This window comes from Myxine glutinosa, chromosome 14 (genome assembly GCF_964187855.1).
Source record: "Myxine glutinosa chromosome 14, kmMyxGlut1.1, whole genome shotgun sequence".
Lineage (NCBI taxonomy): Eukaryota > Metazoa > Chordata > Myxini > Myxiniformes > Myxinidae > Myxine > Myxine glutinosa.
Genome location: NC_136274.1, coordinates 63270587 through 63294515, shown reverse-complemented (window position 1 = coordinate 63294515; position 23929 = coordinate 63270587). Strand labels below are relative to the sequence as shown.

General features: G+C 48.7%; 1 protein-coding gene across 1 annotated transcript in view; it reads left to right on the top strand.

The window, feature by feature from the left end:
• LOC137439850 (SH3 domain-binding glutamic acid-rich-like protein 2) overlaps window positions 1–22670 on the top strand; it is a 40137-nt gene extending 17467 nt beyond the window's left edge. Inside the window, exons 2-6 of the mRNA XM_068136006.2 lie at window positions 13931–14116; window positions 14223–14303; window positions 19253–19294; window positions 21232–21366; window positions 22420–22670. Of these exons, the coding sequence (XP_067992107.2) occupies window positions 13931–14116; window positions 14223–14303; window positions 19253–19294; window positions 21232–21366; window positions 22420–22434 (459 nt within the window). The 3' untranslated portion in view covers window positions 22435–22670. The remainder of the gene's footprint in view (window positions 1–13930; window positions 14117–14222; window positions 14304–19252; window positions 19295–21231; window positions 21367–22419) is intronic.
• Window positions 22671–23929: the final 1259 nt, after the last annotated feature.

The following is a 23929-nucleotide window of genomic DNA, read 5'->3' as shown; positions in this document are numbered from 1 at the left end:
TTCTCTCCCCAAGCGCATTCGCGCTGATCCACAACACTCACTACTCATACACGGCTCCACACACCTGTCCAGTTGCACACCTGTGCAATCACACCTGTTCAATTCTCACACACACGGCATCATCTCAGCTAACTACTCCCTTCTGAAACTTGCGCTTCCCAGTCGTCCCTTTAAACTATTGCGCTCCCTCGTCATTATCATCCACACTAATCTACCTGCGTCCCCACTACAGGTATCAGTCACTAACTAAACTTAACGTTACCTACTGTCATCTTCTCTAGATCCCTATCAATATAACCTAACCCACCCGGGCTAGTTTTCACTGCCATACACCCCATAATCTAGTGCTCCTTTGCCCCCACGGGAAGGGGGACAGGGATGCCAGCCTTACCCACCGGGCCCATCGCTCACTACCAATTTTGCACATCAAATTTCAACAAATCAAAAATTTGGCCAATCACTGCCCATCATCTGCCAATCCCTTGCCAATCATCAAATTTTGTTTTTCTCCAATTTTGGGTCCAAAACACTAACCTCATCACCCAGTCTACTCAATAATGCCTCTCGGTGCGCCAATTCCTGTCCAAAGCCCGGCTTCGTAAAGCCAAGCAATGGATGCTGGTTGTTTTGTGCCGGCGGCAGGATGCGTCCGGCACTCGGTGCAGGGACGGGGGCTTACCCGTGCCGAGATCCCACGCACCACCTCGGCGTGGAGCCATCCAATGCCCCGATCTAGACCTGCCGGCACGTCTCACCAAAAAGTGGTCGCCATGACGACCCTTTCTATTGGGCTGCCAGCTCCGCCTAGTGGAGCACGGACGCGGCCGTTCAAAGCGAGGCCCAGCACGCACCGAGGGCCCGATTCGGCTATAAGTCGTTCTAAACTCTACCCCGTCTAACGTCGATGCTTCACCTGGACGCTTACACCCCGCAGCCCGTTCCTTGCTCACACATCCAGCCGTTTCCATGCCCCTCGTACCTTTCCTTACACACCCAGGTACACCCATTCCACTCACAGCCTTGGTCACACACCTGACCACCGAACACTTTGGCACACATTCGTTGCTCGCACACCTCACCAATACACCTCTTCGCACCCCCTCCTCTGTCACCTCCTCTGTGACAATCACAGGTGTGCTCTCATTCGCACACCCAACCACGTGCCTCACTACCAACTCCAGCGTGCATTCCCACTCACGCTCTACCATTCCAGGTGTGCATCCTTCCATCCCAGGTGTACATCCTCGCTCACCTGTCACAACCAACTCACTCTCCTTGTCACTCTCACTACTCTCACCTCCATTCTTGACAGCGCACTCACCCTTACTCTTGACAGCGCACTCTTTCCTCATGCACCTGTCCGTTACACACCTTTCTCGCGCACACTCTCCCGTTACACCCTCTGTAACACTCACCACAGGTGGACACTCTTCCTTACTTCTGACAGCGCACTCTTTCCTCATGCACCTGTCCGTCACACACCTTTCTCGCGCACACTCCCCCGTTACACCCTCTGTAACACTCACCACAGGTGGACACTCTTCCTTACTTCTGACAGCGCACTCTTTCCTCATGCACCTGTCCGTCACACACCTTTCTCTCGCACACTCCCCCGTTACACCCTCTGTAACACTCACCACAGGTGGACACTCTTCCTTACTTCTGACAGCGCACTCTTTCCTCATGCACCTGTCCGTCACACACCTTTCTCGCGCACACCTTTCTCGCGCACACTCTCCCGTCACACCCTCTGTAACACTTACCACACCGCGCTTCCATGTGCCCCCTCGCACACGCGCTACGACCGACTCACTCTCGCCAGCACCCTCACTCCTTGGCACGCACTTTTTCCTCACACACCCCAGAGTCGGACTTTCTCGCACACCTCCTTTTTCGCACACCAGACCTGTCGCACACTTCACCAACGGCCTCTCACGAACACCCGGGTCCATCTCGACCCCCAAGCTCATTAAATCCCCTGGCGCATCATACGCACGACCATATTGGTCACCACTTACACCGGGTCCTCTTTCTCTTCGCTTCTCCTCCATCACCTGCGAATCCCTCATCCGGTTAATGAGCACATCATCACGATCCAAACACAGACTTTGGACCAATTCTTTTACTTCCTCCTTTATCTCCTTCTTATCCCCTCTCCGTCGCTTCTTAATTTCGCTCACCCCTTCTTCCACTTCCTCTAATTTCTGCTTCACCTCCTTTATTCCCCGGTACGTCTCCTCAAGCTCATCCTCTAAGGCTACCTTGACCGTTTCCAGGTGCGTCCTCACCTGCCGGTCCTTCGTCTCCATTACCTCTATCACCTCGTCCAACCTCGTTGTCAGTCCCTCACGTACCATCTGACATTCCCTCTTTGTCGCTATCAAGTCGTTTTTTATGTCGTTTTGTGTCGCTTTTAAACCTCCTAATACCGCAGTGTTCCTTTGAACCTGCTCCACTAACTCCGTTTGTCCCACCGTCAGCTGCTCCACCTCCTGCGTCAGGTCCTCTATGCCCCCTTGTAACTTTACAGTCCCCTTTCTCACCTCCTTCTCCATGTGCTCCTTACAGTGCCTCACCTCCTCGCGCACTCCTCCGACCTCCTCACTCACTCCTCTTCTGATCTCCTCTCCCATCACTTGCATCTCCTGCCCAGATGCCACCCTCATCTGCTCCATTTCCTCCCTGTGAGCATCCAGTTTGGTTTCTACCCCCATTCTGACCCCCTCTATCTGCTGCCCCATTTGGTTAACTTCCCTTTCCGCTTGGTCCCTCATGTCCCTCAATTTGCCTTCCATACTGTTTTCTAACCCCTCTAACCCCTTTTGCATCCCTTCCATTTGATTCTCTTGAGCGGCCATTCTGTTTTCTACCCCCATTAACCCCTCCTGTATTTCCCCTAATCTATTGTCTAATCCCTCAAATTTGTTGTCTAGTCCCTCAAATTTGTTTCCTAATCCCTCTATTCTACTCCCTAACCCTCCGATCTGGGCCCCCATGTCCTCCCTCAATTTCTCGCTATTGGACCCCATCCTTTGTTCTAACCGTTGGCTATTGGCCCCCATGTCCTCCCTCAATTTCTCGCTATTGGACCCCATCTTTTGTTCTAACCGTTCGCTATTCTGGGCCATAAGGGCCTTCATTTGTATTAAAAAAAGGTTCAAATCCCCCAGGGGCGCTGCCATGGTCGCGGGCGCGGTCGCCGTGACCAGCGAGGCGCCATTTCGCGCGCCCGCCATGTCGGGCGCAACGACGCTAATTTGTGCGTCTGCTACCCTCGCTGCTTCGCTCTCCTCGCGTCCCTCAATTTGGTCCTGGACCGACCCTGCCTCACTCTCCCCTACCGGACCCCAGCTGTCTTGGTCTGCCATAGCGCGACTTTCAAAATTCGGGTTTTTATTTTCGTATAACAAAATCAAATTTCGCCGTTATAATTTCGCGCGGGAAACGCGCTCCGAATTGATTCTACTACAAATTTGGGCCTAATAAATTTAGTCCCGGGTTCGAATTCCACTCCTCGACACCAATTGTTACAGACGTGGCTTAGATGTTATTTACCGAGCGGTTTGGTATGACCACGTCTGCACAAGTTACCCGATTATACCCGAACGTTGACTAATCGCGCTACGCTAGATCAATGAAGGAAAAGACACACGGCTGGGATTAAAATGACGCGACACCAGGGATACGGTTCTCAAGACCTCCGGAGGAGATTATATTCGTTCGGAAGGTTAGATTACAACTGCAAGAGGGACAGCAAAGGAAGATAGGCACTTAGACACAATCTTATATTAACCCCAACAGACGACAGATAAACGGGACAAAAGGCTGACTCACACGGGGATTGATGGCTAGGAAAGGCAGGATCGATGGCTCCAGGTGCACCTGGGCTCAGGGACAGAATCGACTCGGTCCGGTCCAGAGATGCAGCATGCAGGGAGGTCGCAGCGCTCGGAGGTAGTGACTTGCTCTTCTTCAAGCTGGGGGCGCATCTCACCTCACCTCACATCCGGTGAGTCGCTTCGTATATCCGGCGGGGAGTGACACGCCCTCGGCTCGTTAGCTCCGCCCCAGATGGAATCGGCACGTCGCCTCTCATTGGGTGCGTGCGGGGGGGGGGTTACCGGCTCCGCCCTTGACGGGGGACTGACAAGGAGCCCCTTCGTGGTAACCCCGTGGAGCGCATGGTCCGGAGCGCATTGTCAATGGCGGCTAACCGAGCCGGTGTGATGACGCACACTCCCCCGCGCAGCGTCGTTGTTGTTGTAATTGTTGTTGTAGTTGTAGTTGTAGTTGTTGTTGTTGTTGTTGTTGTTTGGGGAAGAAGATGGAAGGAGGTATGGGAAAGGTCCTAAACTCACTACTGGTGCCATATAATCACATTCTGGTGCAACGAAGAGTCAGAATTAATGGAAAGGAGTCCTTAACTGACATAGACTAAGAATAACTAGCAAGATGTCCGAAAGTTGTCTACGTGAGATGCGGTGGACCTGGGCACGACATTTAATGGGGGAAAAAGGGGAAGGTCGGCTCTACTGATTGTTGTTTACAGACAATGGGACTAGGGAATGGGGGATTGGGGATAGTTGGGGGGTATTGGGGAAATAGGGGAATATTTACAAGCGGATATGGAGGCCAAATTCCATATTCGCAACAATATATATATATATATATATATATATATATATATATATATATATATATATATATATATATATATATATATATATATATATAACTGTAAGAAATAGTAGAAACTCCAAAGTACGAGCAGGGCGTCTCATTTGTATTGAATAAATAACGGAACTTGGGGCTGACTCAGAAGAAGACCTTTGTTGGTCGAAAGCTTGTCGACAATTAAAGATCGACGTCCTGAAGTTACGTCCGCGTCTTATTTAATCTAACGATTATATATATATATATATATATATATATATATATATATATATATATATATATATACATACATACATACATACATACATACATATTGTTGCGGATATGGGATTTACATCCATCCATATCCGCTTGTAAATATTCCCCTATTTCCTCAATACTTCCCAACTATCCCCAATCCCCCCATTCCCTAGTCCCATTTTCTGTAAACAACACTCTGTAGACCCGACCTTCCCCTATTTCCCCCATTAAATGTCGCATCCAGGTCCACCGCATCTCACGTAGACAACTATAGGACATCTTGCTAGTTATTCTTAGTCTATGTCAGTTAAGGACTCGTTTCCATTAATTCTGACTCTTCGTTGCACCAGAATGTGATTGTATGGCACCGTTAGGAAGTTTAGGACCTCCCAATACCTTCCCGCAGCTCTTCCTCACGGTTCAGCAACAACAACAACAACAACAACAACGGCGGCGGCGCGGGGAGTGCGCGTCCTCACTCCGGCTTGGTTGGTAGGGGGTGTTGGGAGCAACACCAGGCCTTTCCAACGAGCCGCCATTGAACATGTGCTCGACGGGGTTACCAAGTAGGGGCTCGCTGTCAGCTCCTCGTCAAGGGCGGAGCCCGGTAACCCCCGCACCCAATAGAAGCGGCGGACCGGTCCCATCTGGGGCGGAGCCAACGAGCCGAGGGCATGTGACTCCCCGCTGAGCATGCGCAGGAAGAGGGAGGTGACGTCAGATGCGCGCAGAGCCGAAGGAGAAAGGACGCACCCTCCGAGCGCCGAGAGACCTCCCAAAGACTGAGCTGTATCCTGTCCCTGAGCCAAGGTGCACCTTGTGCTATCGACTGCCTGTCCTTCCCTGCCATCAATCCCTGTGTAAGTCAGTCTTGTTCCGTTTGTCTGTGGTCTGTCTGGGATAGATAAGATTGTGTCTAAGTGCCTATCTCTTCTGTGTCTTTACCTCATTACCTTGTAATCTACCCCCTTTTTCTCCCCCACCAATTATATCCTCCTCCGGAGGTCTTGAGAACTGTACCCCTTGTGTCGTTTCATTTATCCCAGTCGTTGTGTCCTTTCCAAATCATTGATTTAGCATAGCGCGACTTGGTCAACGTCGGGTGGAATCGGGTGAGTTGGGGAAGAATCGGGGGAATTGTTAGGTCGCGGCAATACCACCGCTCGGTAAATAACATCTTAACCGCGATCCGTAACAACTGGTGTCGAGGAGTGAGATCGGACCCGAAGCGCGCTTAACGCGCTCAAAATTACAAGTAACCGAAATTTGTTTTGTTTTAAAATAAAAACCCGAATTTTGAAAGTCGCGCTATGGCGGATCAAGACGGCTGGGTTCCGGTAGAGGAGAGTGAGGCAGGGTCGATCCAGGACCAAATTGAGGGACAAGAGGAGAGCGAAGCAGTGAGGGCGGCAGGTTCGCAAAATGGCGTCCTCGCGCACGAGGTTGCGGGCGCGCAAAATGGCGCCTCGCACATGGCTACGGCGGCCGCACCCGCTGCACAAGTGGGAGGGATGGCCCAAATGCAGGCCCTCATGGAGCAATTTATGGTACAAATGCAGGCGTCCCTCAACCTGCAGAAGGACGATATGAGGGCTAATAGTGAGCAAATGAGGGCTGATAGTGAGCGATTGGGTGAGCGATTGGAGGGCCAAATGGGGGTAATGGGGAACCGGATGGATGCTCAGGGTGAGCGATTGGAGGGCCAAATGGGGGTAATGAGGGACGAAGCGAGGGGTACCGGTGAGGGGTTAGAACAAAGGATGGGGGCCCAGATCGGAGGGTTAGGGAGTAGAATAGAGGGATTAGACAATAGATTAGGGGAAATACAGGAGGGGTTAATGGGGGTAGAAAACAGAATGGCCGCTCAAGAGAATCAAATGGAAGGGATGCAAAAGGGGTTAGAGGGGTTAGAAAACAGTATGGAAGGCAAATTGAGGGACATGAGGGACCAAGCGGAAAGGGAAGTTAAAAAAATGGGGCAGCAGATAGAGGGGGTCAGAATGGGGGTAGAAACTAAATTGGATGCTCACAGGGAGGAAATGGAGCAGATGAGGGTGGCATCTGGGCAGGAGATGCAGGTGATGGGAGAAGAGATCAGAAGAGGTGTGAGTGAGGAGGTCGGAGGAGTGCGCGAGGAGGTGAGGCACTGTAAGGAGCGCATGGAGAAGGAGGTGAGAAAGGGGACTGTAAAATTGCAAGGTGGTATAAAGGAGTTGACGCTGGAAGTGGAACAGCTGACGGAGGGACAAAAAGAACTAACGGAGCAGGTTCAAAGGAACACTGCGGTACTAGGAGGGTTAAGAGCGACACAAAACGACATAAAAAATGACTTGATAGCGACACAGAGGCAATGTCAGATGGTACGTGAGGGACTGACAATGAGGTTGGACGAGGTGACAGAGGTAATGGAGACGAAGGACCGGCAGGTGAGGACGCACATAGAAACGGTCAAGGTGGCCTTAGAGGACGAGCTTGAGGAGACGCACCGGGAAATAAAAGAGGTGAAGCAGAAATTAGAAGAAGTGGAAGAAGGGGTAAGCGAAATTAAGAAGCGACGGAGAGGGGATAAGAAAGAGATAAAAGAGGAGGTAAAAGAATTGGTCCAAAGTCTGTGTTTGGATCGTGATGATGTGCTCATTAACCGGATGAGGGATTCGCAGGTGATGGAGGAGAAGCGAAGAGAAAGAGGACCCGGTGTAAGTGGTGACCAATATGGTCGGGCGTATGATGCGCCAGGTGATTTAATAAGCTTGGGGGTCGAGATGGACCCGGGTGTTCGTGAGAGGCCGTTGGTGAAGTGTGTGACAGGTCTGGTGTGCGAAAAAGGAGGTGTGCGAGAAAGTCCGACTCTGGGGTGTGTGAGGAAAAAGTGCGTGCCAAGGAGTGAGGGTGCTGTCGAGAGTGAGTCGGTCGTAGCGCGTGTGCGAGGGAGCACATGGAAGCGCGTAGTGAGGAGTGTTACGGAGGGTGTAAAGGGAGAATGCACGCCTGTGGTGAGTGTTACAGAGGATGTAACGGGAGAGGGTGTGCGAGAAAGATGTGTGACGGACAGGTGCATGGGGAAAGAGTGCGCTGTCAAAAGTAAGGAAGAGTGTACACCTGTGGTGAGTGTTACAGAGGGTGTAACGGGAGAGTGTGCGCGAGAAAGGTGTGTAACGGACGGGTGCATGAGGAAAGAGTGCGCTGTCGAGAGTAAGGGTGAGTGCGCTGTCAAGAGTGGAGGTGAAAGTAGTGAGAGTGACACGGAGCGTGAGTTGGTTGTGACAGGTGAGAAAGGAAGCACACCTGGAATGGTAGAGCGTGTGTGGGAATGCACGCTGGAATTGGTAGTAAGGCACGTGGTTGGGTGTGCGAGTGAGGGCACACCTGTGATTGTCACAGAGGAGGTGACCGAGGAAGGGGCGCGAAGAGGTGTGTTGGTGAGGTGTGCGACCAACGAATGTGTGCCAAAGTGTTCGGTGGTCAGGTGTGTGACCAAGGCTGTGAGTGGAATGAGTGTACCTAGGTGTGTTAGAGAAGGTACGACGAGGAGCATGGAAACGGCTGGATGTATGAGCGAGAAAGGGGTAGCGTATGCATGTAAGCATGCAGGTGAGGCATCGACGGTAACCGGGTTAGCGGTTAGAGCGACTTATAGCCGAATCGGGCCCTCGGTGCGTGCCGGGCTTCGCGTGCCGCGAGAACCAGCGGGGATCCGAGCCACGGCGGGTTCGAAAGGACCGCCGTACGCGATCCACGCTGGGCCTCGCTTTGAACGGCCGCGTCCGTGCTCCACTAGGCGGAGCGGGCAGCCCGATAGGAAGGGTCGTCATGGCGACCACTTTTTATTGAGACGTTCCGGCAGGTCGAGATCGGGCAATTGGATGGCTCCGCGCCGAGGTGGTGCGTGGGATCTCGGCACTGGTAAGCCCCCGTCCCTGCACCGAGTGCCGGACGCATCCAGCCGCTGGCACAAAACAACCCGCATTCATGGCTTGGCTGTACGAAGCCGAGCTTTAGAAGTGAATTGGCGCACCGAGAGGCATTAGTAAGTAGACTGTAATGACGAGGATAGTGTTTTGGCCCCGAAATTAGAAAAAGGCAAAATTTGATGATTGGTACAGTGATTGGCAGTAATGATTGGCAGATGATGGGTAGTGATTGGCAAATTTTTGATTTGTTGAAATTTGATGTGCAAAATTGGTAGTGGGAGATGCCCGATGTGGTGGGATGGCAACTCTGTCATCCCTCACAAACAGTGGGGCAAATGCGCTATAGTTTATGGGGTTGATGGCAGTGAAAACTAGCCCGTGTGGGTTAGGATATTGTGTGTAGGGATCTAGCGAAGATGACATTAGGTAACGTTAAGGTTAGTTAGTGACAAGGATACCTGTAGTGGGGACGCAGGTAGTTTAGTGTGGATGATAATGACGAGGGAGCGCAATAGTTTAAAGGGACGACTGGGAAGCGCAAGTTTCAGAGGGGAGTAGTTAGATGAGATGATGCTGTGTGAGAACTGGACAGGTGTGCGGAGCAGTGTATGAGTAGTGAGTGTTGTGGATCAGCGCAAATGCGCTTGGGGGAGAGAAGGGTGCAGGTGGCACCAGGTGTGAGTGCACAGGTGTGCACCAACAGGTGAATGGAATAAATGGTTGTGTGGAAGACATGGAGTGTGGAATAAGTGGAGTATTGGAATGGATGGTCGTGGAGTGAGTATGGTGGAAACGATGGAGTGGAGTGGGTGGTGCGAAGGTGTGAATGGGGGAAGAGTGGACCCCCATCACGAATACCCGGGGCGGGTAGTGTAAGTGTTAGGTAGAGGGTATAGGTAAATTGTGGTTGGATATTGGCATCTGTGGTGCGGGTGACAGAATGGTATTTGGATGGGTGCATCAGTGTTGTGGAAATGGCTGGGCGTGTAGCCTGTTAGTGTGTGTAGTTGGTTTGGGCACTCCACCACTGTGAGGATGTCGGCCAGGTGAGGCCGCAGGTGGGCTCTGGGAGCCGGTAGTTGTGGATGGGGCCCGAGGATCCGGAGGACGGACCCGGGTAGCCCAGTGCCAGAGGGCACCGAGGGGTGACAGAGCCAGGAGAGGGCCTTCCCCAGTAGATAGGTTAGGGTGAGGAGCAGGTAAGCTCGGAGGCAACTACAGTGGTGGAGGTGTGCAGGTGGGTAGACCTGCTGGGAGAGCTACACGACTCAGCCCGGAAATTGTGCAAGGGCACAGTATGAAAATTTGTGGGAGTGAGACCCAAATTTCAAGGGCACCGCAGAGGGGACAATGGGAATTCGGTTTTTAGAACCACATAGTTTAAAGATGGCCGATTGGCAGGGTACAACCCCGGGTAGTTTAAATGAGTAAATATCAGTAGTGTAGTTAGGAGATGAGAAATCCTTTCGCATCATCCACAGCCAATCACCAAGGAGGACGAAGCTCCACACCAGGACCAAGTGAACTGTTTGAGTATAAGACGCATCATGACGTAATGGGACATTGTGTTTGTTCCATTCCTTCCTTCCTGGGAGGGATTGGGAGACGAATTTGAATTAGAGGGGGATATGGGAGACAAGACGTAGAGACGAATTTGTAAATACAAGGAAGGGCTAGGGTAGTGTAAGCCGACGATGGGGGGTACGGACGGCTAGGGATGAGCCTGCTCTGCTCGCTCTTCCGCGCCCCTTGCGCTGCATTACCTTGTGTTGCTGTGTACCTTTGCACCCTTTCCGCTTTGCTGGTCGTGCTTTTTCTCTCCCCCCACCCCAGGACCATTTTGGAGGTGGAGCTGTGCAGCACCATCGATATATGCAGCCGAACTGTGCAGCATTTTGCTGCTGTATCCTTCTGCTGCACCCTTGTTACATCTGTGCAGCCGAACTGCACAACACTTTGCTGCCATATCCCTTTGTTGTAACTTTGCTGCACCTGTGCAGCACTTTGCTGCCACAAACACTTTGCTGCACATTATTAAACTTATGGACCACAAGTCTTGTGGCCTTACACCTCTGCTGTGCAGCACCTTGCTGCAGCATCACTTTGCATCTTCGGACCACTTGTTTTGAGTGGCATTAATGTCACGCAGTCGAACCACATGAGGTTGGCCCTGCTTGGCAAAGAAATACAATAAACGCATTTGTTGTGCATTTTTATTATGGTGTGCTAGGGATGAGAAGATTTGTAAGGTATATAGCCCTGAAGATCAGGAATGGCCTGTATGCTGGTCCGGGGGCTAGCCGGTTTGATAGGCACACAGAAGAAGCAAGATGCAAGAAGCAAGCAGCAAGTGTTATGAATTTTTGAGTGTGTTTTTGGTTTTTGCTATGCTTTCTCTCCCCTCCAATCTTCTCTTCAAAAAGGACAGGTCCTGGGTCATAAAATTGTAAATAAGAGTAAGTTTTTCTGTGCTTGTAAATATAAAATGTTGCCCACCGGCTATGTGTTTAGTTTGACCAATTCCGCAATTCGGTTAGTTGTGGGCGTGATTCTATTAGATAGCTGCTCAATGCAATAGAGGGGGGGACGGGGGGGGACGGACATATTTAGTGTTTTAAAACTGTCGCATACACGGGTTAGAGTAAATGTTAGGGGGAACCACACCTAGATGTCACACGTAAAAGTAAAAGTAATTTGCATATCATTCTCAAAACCAGTCGTCCAGTTTGTTAGGTTCGACTCGGGGACGAGTCTGACGAGGGAGAGGGGTAGTGTTGCGGTTTTGAGTTTGTACTAATAAAGGTTAATTTTCCCCCTCATAGTCAGTCACACTACAACACGTAGCCTCGCGAGAGTTCCGTTATTTCTTAGTATGTGTAGCATAGTCCTTTTCCTGTGTTTGTCTTGTGTTGAGTAGAATAATGAGAGTTAGGTCCTTTCTTGCCTTATGCCGCCTTATAACGCCTTATAACGCCTTTGGCTTTTGGCGCAAATTAACACGAGGCAGGCCTGACAAATCGAGGCAAGACCGAAGGAGGGCGGAGGAGAAGCCGACGGTAAGAGTGAGCCGCCAATCAGGGCTCGAAGGGAGTGGCTGCGGCACTGCGTCACAAGGCGTGGTTAGAACATTCAGAGAGCTAAGGGGGTTGGCCATATAACCCGTTGCGCGAAGCCCCCACCGCAGTTCTGCGAGAGGTGAGCTGAACCAAGTTCTGTGGAGGGAGGCGCTTGAACAAGTTTGGAGTTCTGAGAGTTCTGGTGGGAGAGGCACTTGTGAGAGTTGAGTTCTGAGAGAAGACACGCATGAACCGAGTGGTAAAGCACTCTTACAAATTAAACATTCTGTTGAGCTTGAGGCAGAACCTCTATTGGGTTACGCGAGTGAGAGTGCGCCATCAATTAAACGCGCTGTGTGGAAAACCGCAAAGCCTGGCGAGAGACGCGTACATTTCCCTCCCGCCTGCCTGATCTGCCCTTTGTTCGAGAGACGCGCTGCAAGGATCCCTCCCGCCGCCTGCTTGCCTTCATCGCAGGACGTGCTGTGACAGGGGAGAGCCACGCCGTGCGGAGCCGTTCCTGGACGACCAAGTCAGCGCGTGAACATCATCCTACCTTCATTTCCCCCTGTGAGTGTGATCGGGCCCGTGTCTGGAGTTAACATAAGACTGTATAAGGCTGCTCTGTGTCTCTGTGCTTCTACCGATCATTGTACATAATAATAATTAAACCTGTGTTCTTCCTTTATTCGACCGTCTCGTCTTTTCCATCATTGACTAAGCGTGGTACGAATAAAACCGCTCTAATCGGGTTCCAATACCAAAGGTAACTGCACGGACCACGTGGTATGCAATCCGCTCGGTGTACTCAAATTACATGTAGCTCGTGCGAGGCTTGATTCCCCGCTTCCTCGGCGGCGCAGGTATTTAGGTACGTGCGAGAATTGTCCCGAAACCCTACCTTGCGTTTGCCCGGGAGGGGTGATTCAAGTCTCTCGGTTGCGCCGACCCAACAAGAACAAGGGGCTTAATCCCCCCTTGGTAAGGGCAGGAAGGACGGCGAAAACCGTAACAATATATTGGTTCACGAGTTATCAAGTGACCACTATATTCGTCATGTGTGTGTGTCTGTCTGTCTGTGTGTGTGTGTGTGTCTGTCTGTCTGTCCGCAGCATAACTACCCGATGATATCATCCGATCTTGATGAAACTTGGGTGGGAGGTTGATATCATGATCTAGTTGTGTTCTCCCTAGAGTGGGCGTATTGTGCCCATTGTGGGCGGAGCCACGCCGGAAAAAGATGTCTTTTTAGGGGGTAATCGAGTTCAAGCTCCATCTTCTCCGAGGGGTTTGGTGGAATCTGACAGGGGTTTCGATATTTGGTTAGGCCAATGTCATGTGTCTAGCCCCACGGAGCTCGATTTTTCATTTTTTGTTTTTCATTTTTAAAAAAAATATTTTTTTTTTTTTTTTTTCATTTCATTTTTCACCGAATTTTCGGTGTTGTGTAGATAACTAACCTCATAACTGATTACATATTATTTTCTATCGCATTTCAAGGTCAGTAACCTTCGTTTTGACATTTCCAGGCCTGGCCTGTACGGGCCTGTTTCGGTTATAGTCCGTCCTTTGTCATTGAATACCGCTCGCTCGTGAACCATCGTCGTCTCCTGACTTGTAGTTGTTGCGGTTTCCATTTTATTTCCCCGCTGTGGTCATTTGCTGGCCCATGGCATCACTGCACTGCCAACCGCGTAACTACGTGCCAGTGCACACACTGTTGCAGGTGTGGGTGAGAAACCGAGTGGGAGAGTTAGTCTCGAGGAGAACTGGACCCAAATGGGTGCCCACAAATGTGTTTGGTGCCAGGCCCACAAAATATTAATCTGCCCCTGCCTGCAAATCACCAGTATGGCAGTTTGTCATTGCGTCGAGAATTGAACGCAGACTGGATAGCTCCAAGGCGAGTACCCTATCTCTATGAGCTATTCTGTTGACCAGCATGGTTGGAAATCTTGAAGGACTTGTTAAACATTACCAAGAACTTACATCTTGCATTTGCATTTACGCTATGTCCACAAGGATAGTACGGCTGTCTGTCTCTTGCAGATTAAGAAGAAGCAACAGGATGTTTTGGGGTTCCTGGAGGCTAACAGCATTGCCTTCGAGCAGCTGGACGTAGCGATGAACGACGGAAATCGACAGTGGATGCGGACCAACGTCCCGGGAGAGCGTTGTCCACAATCTGGTATCCCACTACCCCCACAGATCTTCAACGAAGACCAATACTGCGGTGTGCGTTGCCCTCATTTTGCCTGTGCTGGAAGCTTGTCACCCTGATGCCATTCATTTTATTTCAGTCTTTGTAGGGATAACATGATTCCTTGTTCCACACTAACAGGATTACGACGGGTTTTTTGATGCCAAGGAGAACGAAGCAATCCCATCTTTCCTCTGCCTTGAAACAGCTGAGAAGGCAGAGGTGAATGTTTCAATGGATTGCATGGGGTAGGCCACCAAATAAGGGTTTTCTGCTTGCAAGTTGGTAAGCAGTGATTGGTAACACTCTACATGGCATTGAATATCAAGATAGTTTTGGAGAAAAATGGTTCAATGCATTTTTAGACATGGTAACTTAAGCCTTGCTCAAAGCACAAACTGTCCTGTTCTGGAACAACTTTAAGTGCTGCCTTCTTTGCATAAATCCTGCCTTGTGCAAAGAACTCCACCTTCAACCAGGCCACCAAAGAGTCAACTAGAAGGGCACGTGGTAGAGCGAATACTTCCACCAGGCTGAACACTTTATGATTTGTCGCCCACAGATAGGCTTTTGCTTAAAATAAACTTTCCTCCTTTTGGACATCTCTGACTCATTGTTATCCCTCCCTGGTTACTCCCTCCTCCGGTATGATGGGCCTGAGCCTCGTCCTGGTGGTGGAGATGCTGTCTTTATCAAAAATTTACATTATCAACTCAACATCATTGATAGGATTTGATATCAATATCAATAGTGATTGATATCACTCAATATCATCAATACTCATTACACTCAACTCAATATCAATATCAAGCCTGGTGTTGGCTTAGCGGTTAGGGTGCTGGCTTGGGATCCTAGGATCCTGAGTTTGAATGCCGGTCGATCGCTGAATTAACGCCAGGGGGGTTGACTGAGCCTGTCATACTTCTGAGGTCGGCAAATTGAGTACCAGCTTGCTGGGATGAATGACCACGGTGTGTACCCCGATTTAGAATAGGTACACCGTATCCCTGCGCATCTTAAGAGGCGACTAAGGGTTGGTGTCAGTAAGGGCATCCGGCCATAAAAACATTGCCTCAAACAGGGAACCATGATTGTCATGGGGCCCGCAAGGCTAACCCCCGCTCTAGCGGGGAAAATGGCCTTAAAACGATCATTCATATTCATTCATTCCAGATGGCTAGGGTGTGGGTACCTCTCGCATCAGCCATGGCTCCTCAGCAAAGGACTTCTGCGACTCATTGGGACTGACACAATCTGTCAATTTCCCGACTCAGATCTCAGTCAACAGTTCATCATCTCTTCTGGACTTGGTTATGATTAACTTCCCTGCAAATGTCAGCTGTTATTCGTCTGTTCCAATCAGTTCATCTGATAATTTGCTTGTTAAAGTGGACATCTTCTCACCATTCTCAGAGAGACTCCTCAGCACCGACGAGTCTGGCATGTCACTCAGGCCGACTGGCATGGTCTTCAAGCAGCCATCCAACTTCTTCTGGACTGGTCTCCCATCTCTATCTACTGCCTCTGACATCAACTCATCCTGGGAATTCTTCCAAAGAAAATTGCTCTCTCTCTCATGCACAGATTTACCCCATCTCGTCTTCAGTTGTCATACCCTTCCTCCCGTCCATGGTACACTGAAGCTTGTGGTGAGGTAGTTGCCCTGAAACAACTTCCCTTTGCCTCATGGAAGGCTAATCCAACTGAAGGTAATCTCAGTTCCTTTCAGAAAGCTCGGAACAAGTGTATGTCTACCCTCAGGAGTGCCAGAAAGCACTATCTCACTACTCTCACGACTGAACTCTCAAACCTGTCTCCTTCCTCCAAATTCTGGTGGTGTCTGGTTAAATCCGTTTCTGGTGTTTGTTCCCCCTCCATCCCCTCCCTTACCTCAAATGGCTGCACAGCTGACACCGCACGTGAAAAAGCTGAATGCCTCAACTCTGGGTTTGCCTCAAAATCTTGTGTCCCAAACCCGTCTCTCTCTGTACCCACCTTACCCAGTCAAACCCAGCTGCTCCTGGACTCTGTGTCCTTCTCTCTTGACAAGGTGGAGAAGTTTCTTTCTGTCAAACCTCGACTCTGATTCTGCAACAGGACCAGACGGCATCAGCCCACGGGTCCTAAATTCCTGCTCTGCTGCTCTATCTCACCCTCTCTCTGTTCTCTTCACCCTCTCTTTTGCTCAAGGTCATCTGCCATCTGCTTAGAAATCAGCCAACATTACCGCTTTACACAAAAAGGTGCAAAAACAGATCCCTGCAACTACAGACTAATCAGCCTGCTCCCATTCATCAGCAAGGTCATGGAATTCATCATCGCTTCTGATATCAAATCCTTTCTCTTCAACACTGGCTTGATCTCGGATCATCAATTTGGATTCAGACCAGGAGACTCCACTCTGGACATGCAGCTTCTGCTGTCTCAACAATGACAGGAAATCAGAGCCATCTCCCTTGATATATCTCGTGCTTTTGATACGTTCTGGCAACCTGCTTTGCTCACCAAACGCTCCTCTTTTGGTATCGATGGAAATCTCACGCATGGCTCGCGACCTTCCTCTCCTGTTGTAGTCAACGTGTGATCCTGAATGGAATTCTCTCATCGCCCCTTCTTGTCCAGGCTGGAGTTCCTCAAGGCAGTGTTCTGGGACCTGTGCTTTTTCTAATCTTCATCAATGATCTCTCTGACTCTCTGGAAAAGCCTCTATCTTTTTGCTGATGATTCCACTCTCTGCCGCTCCATCTCTCATCCCTCAGATCGACAGGCAGCATCCTCTCCACTCTCTGCAGACTTAGGTAAAATTACAAACTGGTCGAACACGTGGAACGTGTCTTTCAATCCTGATAAATCTCACACTCTCACTTTGTCTCTCTGAAAAGACAGTTTGGAAAACCCTCCCATCTACTTTCTCAACAATCCCCTCGACAAAGTTCTGTCATTCAAGCTTTTGGGTCTCACTTTCTGCCATGATCTTTGCTGAGGAAACCACATTTCCAAGCTGGCCTCCAAAGCTAGTCGTGGACCTGGCATCCTCCATCGTGCGAAGTCCTTCCTTAGTACTATTGAGGTGCTAACCACATACAAAGCTTTCATCCGCAGCTTGATGGAGTACTGCTCTCCCCTCTGGGCTGGCTTCTCGCTTTAGAAACCAAGGCTTTTAGGATTATTGGTATCCTTCGCGATGAAGCTGATTCTGAGGGCCTTTCACTCTCTCACCGCAGGCAGGTTGGTGGTCTTTCTATCCTCTACCTACTCCTCTCCAGCCTTGCACCCCTGCTGTCTGTGCTCTGTGCCCCAAATATTCCTGTGTTCCTGCAGGATGCACAAGATCTGCTGGTAACCCCCTCTTCTGGTAAAACTGCCAAAATCAAGACTCATTGCTCACCTTCACTCTTTCATTCCTATTTATTCTGCCTCTGGAACAAACTCCCACACTCCCTTCAATCCCTCCCTCCAGGTCTTTAAAACAGCTGTTCACCACCATCTCTTATCTTCCCCCATCCAAAACCTTGATCTTTTCTACCCCTGTTAATCCACCCCAAATCCACCTCCTTCAAATTCCGTTTTCTTTCCTGAAATCCCCTGTAGTGTCCATCTTGTTTATCCCATTTACCACACCCCAACCCTCTCTTTTCCACAGATCTCCTGATATCCCTGTTCCCTACTGTTGTTGTGCTTCCTTCTATCTCCCCTCTTGTCCCCTACCTCGAACAAGTGGACAAAAAAAATACTCATTTATTTTCCCCTTCCTGGAATTCCTTCACTTTGGAATCCCTTCTAATCAGCTTATGAAAATTGCAACCAAACCTAAAACTTTGTAATAGCTTTTCGTATTCTGGTGTTCTGGCTGGAGACAGGTTCGGTACTGCCGAAGCAGTTTCTTTGTCAGGGTTATCCTGGGTGGTTTGCCATTGCCTTCCCAGCAGTAGTTATAGCAGGAATTTGATATTTGTTCTGGGTGCCTGCGATACCTGCCTACTCTTCTCGAGGGAAACTGAGATATTTAACATCCACCAAGTAATGCTAGCAGAAGGGACGTTCGTTTAACATCCATTCGAGGGACGGCACACATTGATGAATCACCCTGCCTGTGGATTACAGTTTTTGGCTGGGTTGGGATTAGAACCTGGGCGAGACGGCTTTGAGGTGAGTGTGCATACCTCTCAGGCCTAGGCCATCCTGTCAGCCCGTAACAGCTATATCCCATTTAAAATTTCAAAGTTTCCAAACATGTCCACCCAGGAAATACTTTCTTCACCTCGTTTGTCGGCCAACCTCTCAAAATTATATCTCTAACTTGGAAAATCTTAGACAAATTTCATTGTACGGGCTAACTGTATGTCAACCAATTCATTTCCTCCCAATTATACTATGACACATATGTGTTGAGAAATAATTCCTATTCTTCCAAACTGGAGTTAGAAAAGTAAAATAAAAGTTAAAAAGTCAAAAGAGTTTTAAAAAAGTGAAAGATTTGATAATCTTCAAAGTAAAAATTTTATTGATCTGAATATTCCACAAAATCTTCATCGGTAACAGACACTGCTTGCAAAATAACGTTATCTGCACATCGGTTTGTGGACTCTTAATTTTACCTTAAACTATCATTGTGCAAACGTAGTCTTCATCTCCTTTTGCAATACTTGCAAGAATAGGTTTTGCAATCACCAACTCCAATCGCCCTTCCCATTTCACACCCCTCCTCCATCCCTTCCACCATTCTTTACAGGGGACGTAACGACTGCTGCTCCATATGCTAGCACATGCTTGTGAACGTTAAAGATCTCACAGTGTGGCGTGCCTTCATAAATATTAGATCGTTCTGTGCCATCTCTTGGCCAAATTCAAACTCCTGGAACATTATTTGTGTCATTGGCGCAGTATGTCCGCTTCGAGATGTGGCGAGTGGTGCTAAGAGTGTGGTCTTGTGGCTACAACTGTAGGATTTGCTCAAATCGATCTGTGCTGCAACTGAGTGCTCTCTCTGCAAATAGGTGACCAAATGGTCGTCACCACTCTATCATAATTTGTCGAAGGATCAAACTTTTAAATAGCATGTAACACATTTTAACACAAGGAATGCTTTCACTTGTTATTTAAAGTTGACATTCCTTTCAGCCAACCATTGTAATGCCCCATTTGCTTTCCCCTCCACCCCACCCTTCCAGGAGGAAATGGGTCACAATGGCGAAGTAACAGCAGAAACATCAGTAAGTAGATTAAACTCTACATAATTAGAATGGAAACTTGAAATTGAGTAACAAAAATCAATAAAACCTTCTTCTTCTGCAGGTTCATGGAATTGAGGTAAATTTCCCGCACACTAAGTATTGAGAACATGGATTTTATAAGTGTGAATGGACCATGCTTTAATTAAACATGCACAGGTGTCGTGGGTTTAATAAGCACCTCGTCCCAACCCAGACAGCCCACAAGAGATTTATTAACTATAGATAAAAATAATACAATCATGGAAGATGGTGAAGTGGCGTGTAGGACAGCAACGCCAGCATGGATGACATCACAGTCATTACAATCATGCACAGCCCGCACCAACATCTCAGCCAGCACCAACCCGTATTCGGCTTAATATACTGTCGTGCGACTCCGGTTAACACCAGAGGCCGCGGCTAGGCCTAAACGGTTTTATTCGGAGGCAACAACCAATACGGATTTTACTATGGTCGCACGGGAAGAAGGAAGGTGGAAGCTGCGTAAGCGCTTAACTGTGGACGGCGAACGAACTCAACCGGACACAAGATTTGCGGGGAATGGAAAATAATGCAAGGGTTTATTTACAAGGAATCGCGGGACAGGGAAATACGCGCCGGTAATAAAATGTCCTAAATCGGGATCCCGCACACCAGACAACAACAGACACAGGAATGGATTAAAGGAAAATAATTGTCTCGTCGTGTAAAATGTAAAATGGTGCGTGCGGCTTTATCTGTCCCTTGTCTTGTCTTGTCCGCCGTCCAACACGGCTCCGTTCAGTCCCGATGCACCCATGAGGTCCCTCGCTCCAGCACCACAGCACAAGCACACGCAGATGGCGGGCCCATGTCCGCGAGGTCCGTACACCACTCCAAGCTTCAGAAGCACCGATCGCACATGACAGCCAGCGAAGGACGTGCTGCAAGAGGAAGCTGCACAAGCAAGAAAAACCCGACATGCTACGAACTGCTGGATCTCCAAGAGCACGAACCGCATGCGAGCAAATGGCGTTTGGCGCTCCCTTAAGTCACCTTCCCGCGGTGGTGACGTCAGCTCCGGCGCGCCACCCAATCAGTGCCCTCCACCGACTCGCCGGCTGGAGGTCCGCGCCGACCGCGCTGCCCCTTCACTCGTTCCCTGTTCCGTGGTCATAGCGCGTGCTATTCGAGGTGGATAGGCCTGCCGGAGGTGTAGGTGGCCGCGGCCATCATCGGCGGTGTCCTGGCCTGGTTTCCTTCCGAAGTCACTGTCAGGGAAGGGAATTATTTAATGTTGCGCTAGGGACCTAACTACGTGTCTACAGGTGTGCATTGCCATAAGGGACAAAGGTTTAGCTACCAGGTGTGACACAGGGGCGCTACTCTTTAATCCCTACTCTATTTATCACTCGAACATCCTGGTATGTTCACAGGTATACTCTTAACCGACAAAACGCCTACACATGAAACTTATTACAGGTCAGATTCCTTACCGCGACAGACGAAGCACGTTACCTATTCAGATCTAGCTGGCTCTACATATCACTACCCCACCCGACATAACAATACTTTCCCTTGGGGTCAGGATAACTCATAACACCGCTCCAAGTTGACAATAAGCCTCATTCTGAGAGAATGCTTTGCCAAGGCCAAACATGGGATATGGTCAACAGTTGATACTTTAGTCAGACAGTCAGATGCCAATGAGAGTGTGTTGCTGCTGTCACCATTAGCATAGGGAATTCTATGAAATCCCCACAGGTACCTGGCAGACCTTTTGCTGCAGTAATGTGTTGTGACATGCACTGTATAATTTAAACGTTGTGTCAAGGCTTTCTCAAACAGAAACCAACCGAAGGAGCACCTTTGAAATCTTAATTTATGTCTATATACAGCATTCCTGTCTCCTTTAAACGTCTTAGCTCACCTAACGTTTGGGAATGTCTTTTTGTCAGGAATCATTGCAGAAGAATGAAGAGGAAGAAGCTGAGGATGCAACAGCAGAGGAAGAAGCTGAGGATGCAACAGCAGAGGAAGAAGCTGAAGAAGTAACAGCAGAGGAAGACAACACCGATGGAAAAGAGAAAGAGGTAATTACAGTACGAGCTATCGCGAAAGAAGCAGCTAACTGCAGCTCGAATCAGGACCATGCCCACAACTCTCACCAATTCTAATGGGACAATTTCATACTTTGTGTTGGAGCTCTTGCCTCCTACCTTATAATCATACTGCAACTAAAACGCCCGTCCATTTGCTCGTGCGACTTTACTCCACATTTAAATAGGAGAGAGTCCACTCGGATCTTCCAATAACCGACGATGATGGACATACTGACACCATATTGAACACGATCAAATGGAACGACTAGAACAGCACTCAGAAGATCTCATACCTCCGCCAGACGGAACAGTTTACGTTTTGTATCCCATTGATAGGCCGGAGCAGGATCCGGATCTTCACCCCAAAAAAAAAAAAAATCGGCCTGTTCTTATCACCGACTCAACGCATCCTCCAAGTTTCATTCAAATCCGTTCACAACTGTGTCAAGATATCGTGTTATCGTTTTTGGCCACATCTCATAATGGTGAAGAATCTCTAAAAAAAATTCTCATTTCCAGGTTCCGGATCTTCACCAAAATTGAACCAATTCGGCCTTGTCGCACACCGAACCTGTCCACAAAGTTTCTTCCGAATCCTTGCATAGCTTTTTGAGATATCCTGCTCACAGATTGTCTCTCTGTCTAACAGGGGTAAAAATAAAGGATTTGCTTACCTGCAAAAATATTCAATTGGACCTGATAGAGATGGAGATAAAGTCGCTACGGAGAACAATGCTGGATAAGCACCGACACAGGGCTTCGCAGAGATGGAGATCGAAACCAAACTTCCTTCCCATCTCGGTCAAGAGACAAAGTTTTGAGTGTCATGTCCATTTTACTGAGTGGGCAGAAGAGCGTTTAGTAAGGTGGTAACATCTCAGAGGTCTGTTTCAATGGCAAGCGTGCAAAACAGCATTCGGGTTGGGTGAACACGACTTTAAAAGGCATCCGAAGTAAAAGAATAAAATTCATGTGCAAATGACATTTGTGCAAAATAATTCATATGTCTGAGTTGATCTTGTATTGTTTCTTTTTCATTAACAGGAAGAACAAGAATAAGAAAATCTTCACGTACAGTCCATAATAATGTGTTCCACATGTGGTGGTGAAACTACATTTCGTCCAAGCGATTATAACAATCCCATCGATCGGTGAATGTTGGTCATGAATGTTCATGTGTAAAATGTGATCAAATTGCAATACCAATTAGGCGAGATCACATGGGCAGACGCAGACATAAAATATTATATTCCTGCAATTCATTAAATGAAAAATCTTTCTTGAACTATGAACTTGAAAAGTTTTCTTCTTCTCTCACAGCTGTCGTAGCTGAAAAGCCATGAAAGTTACGAGTATAGATTTTTTTTGTATACGAAGCTAAGGCTCGTGGAAGAGAAAACACTCAATGGATCAGGGCACAACAGAACAAAAGGCACACCAGAAAGAGAAGAGGGGAAACACCAACAGCAGAGCTGAAGGCCAAAATAGACGGAGACAAAATTGAGGGAGTGAGGGAGAAGGAGAGAAGGGGGGGGAAGGGGGGGGCAGGGGAAGCAGAAGAAGGGGAGAGAAGAGGGGGAGAAAGGGGAAAGGAGAGGGGAGGGGAAGAGGATAAATGTACCCATGTAGAGAGCGCTTTAACCTCAGCAATTCCCAGGTAAAAAAAAAAAGGAAATGGTAATACCCTCTGCCACCACCGCCACCAGGTGGTGCTACACAGTACACATTTGCAAATATAATTTACGGCCTGCCTGTCTTCTGTGGCGGTGTAGCTGGTGCGTCCCAAATGGCAGTGTTCAGAACTGGCTTCCGGTTGGGTTTATGGTTATTATTTAGTGCAATTAATGGCATTTCTCACGAGTGTCTATGGTGCAGTGCCAAAAGAGCCAAAGGATAAATCACATAGGGTAAGACATACAAGGGATAATTTATCCTTATCCCCTAAGCAAGTTAACATGCCCCGCCCCCTCATGACGGGGATGAAGATACACCTTACTCCGACATTCGGCTAAACAGAAATTACATGGTGGTGGTTCTTACCCGACATCCGGAGCATGATACCTACACAAATCTACCTGACTCTACATATCACTACCCCACAAACATAACTATATACTATATATATATATACACACGAAGATTGTCATGGGGACCGCAAGGCTAACCCCGGCTCTTGCAGGGAAAATGGCTTTAAAATGCGTTGTTGTTGTTGTTTATATATATATATATATACACACACTATATATCCAACCTACTACAACTAAAGATTTATGCTACAACAAAGAAACATGAAGTGAGTATAGTCAGGGCCCTTAGGGATATTTCGGGGCCGTTTGGTTCAAATTCTTCCAAAAGCACCAAATTTGGCCCAGATGTTGCCCATGCCATACTCTTTCGATTTTTGACGGGCGCCCCCCCCCCCCCCGGGGGCCCCATATTGGCGAAATACTAAATAGCCGCCACCCGGATTAGAGGAAAATCAGTTAAATAACCAAAAGGGTTGGAATCATGTATGATACCACTTTTCAGGGGTTTTCGAGGTCGAGGAATCAAT